This window comes from Wasmannia auropunctata, unplaced genomic scaffold (genome assembly GCF_000956235.1).
Source record: "Wasmannia auropunctata unplaced genomic scaffold, wasmannia.A_1.0 LD336074.1, whole genome shotgun sequence".
In the NCBI taxonomy this organism is placed as follows: domain Eukaryota; kingdom Metazoa; phylum Arthropoda; class Insecta; order Hymenoptera; family Formicidae; genus Wasmannia; species Wasmannia auropunctata.
Window position 1 is genome coordinate 4,143,329 of NW_012026816.1, and position 9,977 is coordinate 4,153,305.

The following is a 9,977-nucleotide window of genomic DNA, read 5'->3' on the forward strand; positions in this document are numbered from 1 at the left end:
TAATTTGTACGCTCGCCTGAGGTAAAGACAGCAAAAATTACGTTTGGCAATAGTGTCGGATTTTCCAAGAGATGGCACTTCAATAAGTTAGATAAGGACATTCCACGTGTTTGAGCGAGACAGAAGATATTGTAAGAAGTTCATTTAGAGATACCACTGACACTGAAGAGTCTGCTTTATCGACCTCGTACAAATTTTTCCGACCTTCCAGCATCGCCTTAACAGAGTGCACACCAACGCTGGCAATACTTCTACGCGAACGCGAAATGGGACACGACACTTTTTTACGTTACGACCGCAACAGAATAGGATATGATTTATTATGCTTTGCACACATAACGCATAAATGAGATTGTCTGTTTTGCACGAGAATTTCGGAGTGTATCATGTTGGATAGCGACGAGAGGGACGACGCGTGGGTGGAAAGTATGCACCGGAAGGCCGAGGCCGAGAAGCGCACAAGAGAGCCCGCAGCCGAGGGTGAACTCGCGCGAGACGTCGGAGGACAGCTGCGCGAGGAGCCCGCAAGAGAAATCGCGGGAGAGCTCGCTGCGAGAGGGGGCGAGCCCGCGAGAGAGAACAGTTGGTTACGACAATTAACGTGAATATTTTTTACATAGCTATTTTCCTTCTTTCTTCTTTTTACACATTTTTTTAATTATATGCCTTTTTTGTCTATTGCAGATAGCAACGGGCTGGCGGACTTATCATATATTATATATCATATATAAATATAAATCATATACATCATTATCACATATATTACATTAAATACTTTTTCAAACATTTATTGCATTTATTTTCATTCATTTATAAATTTTTAAATAACTATTTTTTAGTATTTTAATTATAATATTTTCTTTATTCTCCTCTTTCTCTTCGCGTACGTGCGATAACGGATGGGACCGCGAGCGATAAGCGCGGGGTGGAACGGTGGAGCCCGTGCGCAACGGAAGGGACGCGACTGGCGGCGGCGGCAGCGGCGACGGCTGCGGCGAGCGCGAGTGCGGTTCCCTCTTCCCCGCGACACCCGCATCGCCGACGTGGTATCCCTCTTCCCTGCGACACCCGCATCACTGACGCGGTTCCCCCGTCCCCGCGCATCTACGACGCGGTTCCCCCGTCCCCGCGGACCCACGACACGGTTCCCCTCTCCCCACGCATCCCGCACCCACGACCTCGTCCCCGCGGTCGGGCCAGCTGACCGAGCGGCTTTCAGCGGCTTCCCTCTCCCCGCGGACCTAGGCCGTGAACGTTCCGAGCGGCTTTCCCCTCCCCGCGGCTTCCCCCTTCCCGCGGACCACCCTGCCCCTCACCACCCCTCGGAGCTCCTGGTCCAGAAATCGCCCTTATTAGCTACTTCGATGTAATTCGAAATTCACCAATTTTGAGGATATAAACTAAATCGGCTTGAATGCAATAAAAATCCAATTTTGTCTGTGATTAGTATAGTAGTAATTTGTTTGCATATATTTGTATGAAACGCTATCGCTTCTCTTGATACAGTATTTTACATGGTGTTGTACTTATTTGTATTTTACTGTCGTTATTTCGATTATCTATCATGTTATTGTATACATGTTATTGTAAACATTTATTAAAAAAATATTTTTATCTTTTTGATAACTTTATTGATCTTATCCATCACGGATATGTATTTATTATTATCGAGTAGTCATGGATCATCCCGAAGTGTCTGCAGTTCTCAATCACAGAAGTCAAGCAGCGTTGACGGCAGTCGTGGCTTCGATGGGTGACCGTTTGTTGAAAAAATGCGATTAAAACTGATTAAAAAAAAGTAATCCATTTGTGTCCTGAAATAATATGCGTGCGTTGAAATGTTGTATTAATCCTTACATTCGTCAAATTAAATTCGAGTTTGATTTTGAAAATTTTTTCTTGTTATTGATTCGATTAATTCTGTATTACATTTAGAATAATAAAATATACAGGGTGTCTCATACTCAATGGTATAGCGCTTGTGGGGAGGTAGTGTGGACAAAACTGAACAAAAAAATCTTCAAAAAGATCTTCGCAATAGTTTTCGAGATATTAATATATAAAGCTCGTCGAATCTGAATGCGCGGCGAGATACCTCCGCCCGCCGCGGACCGCAGGCACCTTCCGCCTAGGGTAAGTGTCCCTATTAGTGTGCCTTTAAGAAAATTTGTTTATTACTGAATTAATTACTAAATACTATAGCTTTCAATTTGTCTGTTTAAAGTTACTATCGATTTTTCAAATATTTCTTTTTCTAATGAAATTTTTTTTATGTAAAAAATATTAATATTTTAATATATTTTATTAAAAATAAAAACAATGTTTTTGTCCCTATTAGTGTGCCCCTCCACGGCGCGATGGCCATATTAAGGGCCCCCCAATTTATGTGCTGTCCACATTTATGTGCCCCCTATTACTGTGCCTGTCCGTATATTTGTGTACCCCTTATTAGTATTCCCGCGATTAATGAGTCTATTCTTAATTCATTTCACTACACTCGTGGACAATGAGGTTGCGACACTTTATTTTTAGTGAGTTTTATGAACGCATGGTTTTTAACATTATAATAATTTTTCTCAAATAATATTAAATAAATGATAATTTAATGTTAGTATTAACATTTAGAACAATGTTATTATTATATATTTTAATTATGTATAACATATTTGTGAGTTTACGCATTAAATTCACTGAAAAATATGTTGCAATCTTATTGTCCAGGACTGTAAATTTACATGAGATTGATGGTTAATTATAAACAAAATTTGCAAGTAAATGATTAGCTGGGTGTAATAATAGGATCACATCATAGGTATCATAAACAAATTTACAAATTTCTTTATAATTTTTTATTCAAATTTTATAATTCAAATTAGAATTAGAATGTGTATTATAAAACAAAAATCAAAAATTTATAATTGGCTTTATATAATATAAGTATATTTGAATATAGAAGTTGAATATGGAATATAGAATATAAAATTTGAAAATATAATATAATATATAATATATTATAAAAAAATATATTTAAGAAATAAAATTTATAAATGACTTTATTTAAACATAAAATAAAAATAAAATTTTTATTTATAACTTTTCTTTGGATTAGTTTATTCTTTTTTTTGCTTCTTTGGCTGTTTTTTCAATTGTCTCTTTTTTTCTGTTTCCTCTTTCTTAATTCTTGTTTTTTCAATTCTTATTCTTTTTTTCAGTTCTTTCTCCTCTTCAATTTTCCTTTTTTTTTCTTCTTGTTCGTTATACCACTTTAGACCTTCTTCAGATGATAGTACGGATGGCATTTTTACTTTGGGTGCTCTCTTCGTCCTTTTAGAAGTATTTTCTTTTGGCCAGAAAATAAAATCCTTAAATTGTAAAGGTATTTTCGAATTTAAGTTTTTTGAATCAATATTTTCAGCTGCTTCATTGCTTTGATCAGCATTTTTTATTTGATTGCAATTCTTAATGTCTTTTACTACTTGATGCTCTTTACTCGTGTTTTCGTTATTAATATTAGGGTTTTTATTCTCATCTTGATTATTACTATTAATGTTAAAGCTATTCGAATCATTGATAAGTGGATCTTGTAATAATTGAGAGATGTTCGAATCATTAATAAGTGGATCTTGTAATAATTGAGAGCTGTTCGAATCATTAATAAGTGGATCTTGTAATAATTGAGAGCTATTCGAATCATCAATAACCCGATCTTGTAATAATTGTGAAAAGTCCTCTTCAAGTTTAACATTTCCGTCATCATCCATGTAAAAAGTACAAATAATATTAGAATTTACTTCTTCTGATCATTATCTTGCAAGATAACCATCTGTAAGAAAACTTATTTATTTGTAAATAATACTACAGATCATGTTTTATTATGTTACTTTGTATACATGTGTATATTTATTATAAATTAAGTAAAAAAAATTGAAAATAAAAAATTGTAATAAATTTACAATATACTCTTATGCAATTTAAAAACTAATTTCTAATTTACTTTTGCATTCGAATCTTCTGCATGTAGAATTTCATTCAGCGGCTGTACATTTGCCTCACTATCCATAATTTGTGAGTATGGTTTACTTTGAGAAATATCAGCTTCATCGTTTACTTGTTCTGATTCCACAGACATCTCATTCTGCTATATAAAACAAATTTTAAATATTTACATCAAAATTAACGATTAATAACATTTGATATATCAACCTTTCTCCAATGTAACTTTTTAAAAAAACAATTTTTAGAAATTTTACTACCTCTTAAATAATTATATTTGTAGTAATTAAAAGGTTACAAGTAATTAAAATTAGTAATTATATGAAAAATATAACCTATTTAAGCAATATAAAATTTCATGAAAACAACGTAACCGTTTAAAAATCTAAAAACAAATTTATTTATTACTATTTGACAGCAATATTAATCAAATTTTATTGTAACAGACTTTTGTTTACCAATTATTATTTACATAAGAAAGAGAAAATTAAAAATCTAGAGGATTAAATGATAATTTTATTACTTACATTGACCTTAGAATTACATTCAGCGACAATCTGATCATAATCATTTAATATTTTTTGCCAGAGATAAAAAAGATTTTTGTCTTCAGTTGGTCCCGCCCATTTTTCCACATTTTTACAGGATCTGAATGTTTCCAGCGTTGATTGGTCAATATATTTTTGAATAGATTGGACGAGTACTAATTGAGTTGTTAAATCATTTTTTGAAGTGGTTTCAGTATTTGGCTGGTTCTTAGATCGAATAAAAACTTTTGTAAAATCTACTGCTTCAACAGAGAATGGATGCAAACCACAAATTTGAAAACCATTTGATAAAATTTTTCCAAGATCCATATTATTGAAAACTTTTTCCAGTAAAGGTGCAAAATCTTTTTTACTAACACTCAGAACTTCTTTTTCTATCCTGTAATTATTTACTTCTTTCTTCCAATAGTCTTTTAATGGCGAGAACATACTAACATCCATTGGTTGCATAAAATGGGTTGTGTTAGGTGGTAAATTTATTAATACTATTTGATGTGTGTGGCAGAATTCACTTAATGGTTGTGTTAGATGGGATACGTGACCATCCAAAAATAAAATTACTGGTAACTGGATATTATTTGCAACAATCCAAGGCAAAAATTTATTAGCTATATATTCATAAAAGAGCATTGCAGTCATCCATCCCTTTTCGGATTTGCCAACATGAAATTCTTGTGGTAGAGTACTATAAATAGGATTAGGTACTCGCTTGTAATTAAACACAACCAACGTTGGAGCCAACTGACCTGCAGCATTGCCGGTAATTAATACTGTCAGATTTTCTTTTTCATTGTTATTTACTATGTTGTAAACATTTTTAGATCCTTTTCTTGCCAACACAGAGCCTGCTTTAGGATTCAATAACAAAGCTGTTTCGTCTGTATTAAAAATTCTGGAACTATCAATATTTTCAAGATTCTTTTCTTTTAAATAATATCCAACATCTTTAAACCACTTTCTAACAGACTCTTCACTAACTAAGGCTCTAGAGAGCGAAACATTCTCACTAATTCTCTTTCTCAGCAGTGGATGTCGACGAAGGAAGCCTTCGTACCAGTGACGACCTGGTCGTCCATCAATGAAAGGAGTCTGTTTATTTAATTTTTTTATTAATACCGCCACACTATTGATTAAATGATCTTTATTTACTGGACAGCCAACAGAACACATATGGAGAATCCACTGCACAAGATTATTTTCTTCTTCCGAAGTTAATACGGTACCTGGTCCAGTCTTTTCATGATTATATTTTTTTATAATCTTGCTATGAAGAGATGATCGTGGAACCTTATATAATTTGCTGGCAGTATTTATCGGTGTTCCTGATTTTACTGCTTCTATAGCTTTATCCATCACCTCTTTATCATATACTATACGCTTATACTTGCTGTTCATTTTAACGTAATTACTGAAACAGATAATAGATGTAAGCTAAGCTAATATTGCATTAATCATTTTAGTTCGATATACTTACAATTTCAATGTGTACAATGCACTGTCACATCCAAAGAGATTCACGCGGTTTACAATTTCAATAATGCGTGTCACATCACGACCATTTCACATTAGGTTATGGGTTAGCCGAGTCAGCCGGCTGACAGTGAAAACAGGAGAGCACACTAATAGGGACAAGCCTTAAAATCTTGCGGTATTACTGGACGCATATAATAAATAACATAAAACATTTATAAAGTACTTATGTACTTTACTATTTTATTAAATTAAACCAATTTATGATATAATTTACATTTCACATGATGTAAATAATGTTAATAATCAATTTATTCACTTTAATTGAGTAAGCGTTTCTTATCGTTTTTGCTAAGACATTCGAGTTAATTCCTCTAAATTGTGGTATGCACCATTTAAAAAATATTTATTATACTTTAAGAGTTAAAAAATTGAATATAATCTTTGGTATTATACACGTTAATACTTTAACTTATTTAAAAAAAATACTTTGTTTATTTATTTGTACCAGTTTATTTTTATTATTTATTTAAATATAAAAGCACACTAATAGGGACAGGCACACTAATAGGGACACTTACCCTAGTGGGCGGCGCGTGGTGGGGGTAACTGATTGTCAAGCGCACGGCAATGGATTACCCCCGTATCGCGCCGCGCGTTCAGATTCGACGAGCTTTATATATTAATATCTCGAAAACTATTGCGAAGATCGCAAAATGGTAGAGGACTTTTTTGTTCAGTTTGGTCCACACTACCTCCCCACAAGCGCTGTACCATTGAGTACGAGACACCCTGTATATGAAATTTTATTGTTAGTTGAACTATATAATTAATTTTGACATGATATATTCATATATCAATCAGTAAATTTTGGATCGACCAATTGCTTTTTTTGTACGAGCAATCATCGAAGTTTGGATTAACATAGATTCCTATCACGTGATACTAATCCGTGATACTAATCTAAAGTGATTTATATCCGATTTGAATAATTTTAATCTTTTTTGATACCGTATTTTTGGTGCAGAAATCCCGATCGATTCGGAAAACTTTTTTTATAATCGGTTTTAATCGAACATTTTCGGCAGGGGTGTTATTGAACCCGATCCGCTTCGACGACATATCGTTTTCCACTGACATCTTCACCGTTCCCTTGCCCTTGACCTCAGTCGTGGTTTGACTGGCCAGCTTTAATTTTCCGCCAGACGATTTTTGCAATATCTCGAAACTACTCTCGTCACCACATAGATGTGATGCGCACCCGCTGTGTAGTATCCACGGGCGCAACGATGATAATTCGGATGCTAACATCGACGTACTCATATCGGGAGCCGCCATTGAGCACACGGCATAGGAATCATCCACGGCGTTCGCCGACTGCTTCGGTTTGTCACGCGGCTGTTGCGATTTCTTCTCAGAACAATCGGGTGATGTGTGGCCAAGGAATCCACACGTATAGTAATGTATCTTCTGTTGGGTCTCGGACCTTGTTTCACTGCCAACGAATTTATTTTTGCGTCTTTTGGGACGCCTCCTGTCGTTGCCACCACCTCGATTCAATGCGAGAGCACTCGCGGCTTCGACCACACTCGCCTGACGCCGAACTTCATTCTCCTCGAGAATCTTGACCTTCAAAGCTTCGGATGTAGGAAGCTCATCACGTGACTCTATAGCTACTCTGAAATTATCTAACTAGCCGGTAGACTATACAATAACATTATAGACAAAAGGTCACCATTAATCTCAACATCCATGGCCGCTAACTTGTCAACAGCCTCAAAAAAATACGCCATATGCGCTCGTACATCACCTTCTTCTTGTAAACGCTGTAGCATGAGCTGTTTCAGGAGCGCAGCCTTCCTCGCGGGGGAAGCATCCTTCGAAGCATATATGGATTCGAGTTTGAGCCATACCTCACGCGAGGTCTCACAGCCACGTATTTGCGGGAGTTCCGATGGATGAATCGATAAAATTAAATCAGATTTCGCCTTCTTATCGTTCTTCCTAAACGCAGCACGTGTTGCTTCGGCCGCTTGAACCGTCGCTGGATCGCCCTTGCCAGGGAGAGGGAGTACGGTATCGCCGCTCACGTATTCCCACAGGTCGTTCTTCGTAAGCAGGACCTTAACCTGCATTTTCCATGTGTCATAATTCTCTTTCGTTAGGACCTCGATACGCGTTGTAACAGTTGCACCTGCCGCCATTGTCCCTGGTTCGAGTACGAAATAATTTGGTAACGAGGTCTTATGTCCGATATCATATAGCCCATGGAAACTTAGTTTCGGCACACGCACTCACGACTTGCACTCATTCGTAGTTTAGGTCTATAACCTGTTGGACTTGAATATAAGTTTATTTCGATATTCAATGCAAGATATATATAGTTTTATTCAAGATATATTTTACAACGTGGAGTATAAAGAGATCGACTTGAACGCACGTAATGTACTTATGGAGTGCGGATACAAGAGTGAGACAGAGGGACCGATTACAGAACAATCATGATGAATATAATATAAGTAAGGTACAAAGAAAATCGATAAGCCAATCAACCGAAGAGCCATTCCCGTGGAATGTATAAACAAGCAAAATTAGCAGTGCGACGGCACACGCGCACACATAACGCGCATTGTCTTGCGGGAGAAATACTTTGAATTTCACTCCAACATAACCTTATATATTTATATACCCATTATAAATTTATATACCCATTTTTTTTATTCATATACATACATTTGGCATTAAAATTTAGAACATTCTGTACATAATTAAAAATTAACATTTTAGTTAAACGTATTTACCTGTACTAATGTGTTTCAAGCGTTTAGGAAACAAGTGACGAGTTGCAAAATAATTATTCAGGTTTACATGACGAAATAATCCTGTTCGTATCATTATTAGCAATCGTTTTTCTATTTATTCTATTATTAGCATCCGTTTTTCTAAAAAAAACAATATAATATAATTAATTAACTATGACAAATTACTAAGTTTTAATTGCAATACACATGCAAAAAAACAGAGAGAGAGAGAGAGAGAAATTTTTATTAGTTTTCTCAGCTATTAAATTATATTTGTTTACAAATTTTAATTTACATTACTAAATATACACATATTTGTTTTAAATACAATTTTTTAAATTTATTTTTTAATATATTTTTTGGTATACTAAAAAATATATTTAAAAAATTATCTTTATTATTATTATATGTATATTAGAAAAATATATGTATATGTATACATATATATTTTTTTAATCCCATAAAAAATATTTTTAAAAACAGAAAAAATATACACCAAATACATAAAAAATGTCACCGGCGTATATTTTTGGCCTATATTTTTTTCCTTTTTTAATAAGATTTTTTATGAAATCTCATACTGCTTTTTGCTAAATTATAATAGAACTTAAATCTTCTAAAAATAAACATTATTATTTATAAAATTGTTATTTTAATTTAATATACTTTCTCTCAATTTTAATATAATTTTAATTTTTTTATTCATTTATTTGTTCTAAGAAAAATATATATGCACTCTTAACATTTCAAGGTAATTGACATGACTCAACTTTTAAATTATTTACGGATATCCATTTTGTACCTTTAGTTTCCAATATATTTGTGTTATGTCCATTGTTTATGTTTCCATGATAAAAAATTGCACTGTTAACTTTATAAATATTCAAGAATATGTATTTTTGATGTAGACATGGATTTAATATTAAGATTTAAAATATTTGTAACTTTTTTATTATTAACTTAAATAATAATTGAAAAATAAGTATACGTTTGGTCATTGTTACATTAGTAACAATGTAAAGCAGTGTTACAATTTGTGCATAATTTTTGTACATTATTGAAAAATAAATTGATAAATAAACTTATTTATTTTATTTATTTTTAAATTAATTTATTATTTATGCAGCACAAAAGAAAGAGAGAGAGCTGTCTCTTATACACATCT

At 33.7% G+C, this 9,977-nt stretch overlaps 1 protein-coding gene across 5 annotated transcripts; it reads right to left on the reverse strand.

Moving 5' to 3' along the window:
* Positions 1-3,736: 3,736 nt before the first annotated feature.
* LOC105449704 (tigger transposable element-derived protein 1-like) lies at positions 3,737-6,706 on the reverse strand. 5 transcript variants are annotated; one of them, XM_011689079.1, is made up of 5 exons: positions 6,593-6,706; positions 6,016-6,160; positions 4,521-5,949; positions 3,995-4,138; positions 3,737-3,823 (listed from the first exon to the last, which is right to left on the reverse strand). In XM_011689079.1, exons 3-5 carry the CDS (start codon positions 5,934-5,936, stop codon positions 3,788-3,790), a joined length of 1,596 nt encoding a protein of 531 aa, XP_011687381.1. In that variant the 5' UTR covers positions 5,937-5,949; positions 6,016-6,160; positions 6,593-6,706; the 3' UTR covers positions 3,737-3,787. The 5 variants fall into 5 exon arrangements, with proteins under 5 accessions (XP_011687381.1, XP_011687382.1, XP_011687383.1 ...); XM_011689080.1 differs by lacking the exon at positions 6,016-6,160; XM_011689081.1 differs by lacking the exon at positions 6,593-6,706 and having other exon boundaries at positions 3,995-4,135; positions 6,016-6,461.
* Positions 6,707-9,977: the final 3,271 nt, after the last annotated feature.

What these genes read in the sequence shown, in the direction of transcription:
- LOC105449704 (XM_011689080.1), bottom strand. Translation starts at nt 5,936, where the DNA reads ATGAACAGCAAGTATAAGCGTATAGTATATGATAAAGAGGTGATGGAT. An exon ending in AATGTAATTCTAAGGTCAAT is followed by an intron (nt 4,139 to 4,520) that starts GTAAGTAATAAA and finishes TGTTTTATATAG; the next exon opens with CAGAATGAGATGTCTGTGGA. An exon ending in CAGAAGATTCGAATGCAAAA is followed by an intron (nt 3,824 to 3,994) that starts GTAAATTAGAAA and finishes GTTTTCTTACAG; the next exon opens with ATGGTTATCTTGCAAGATAA.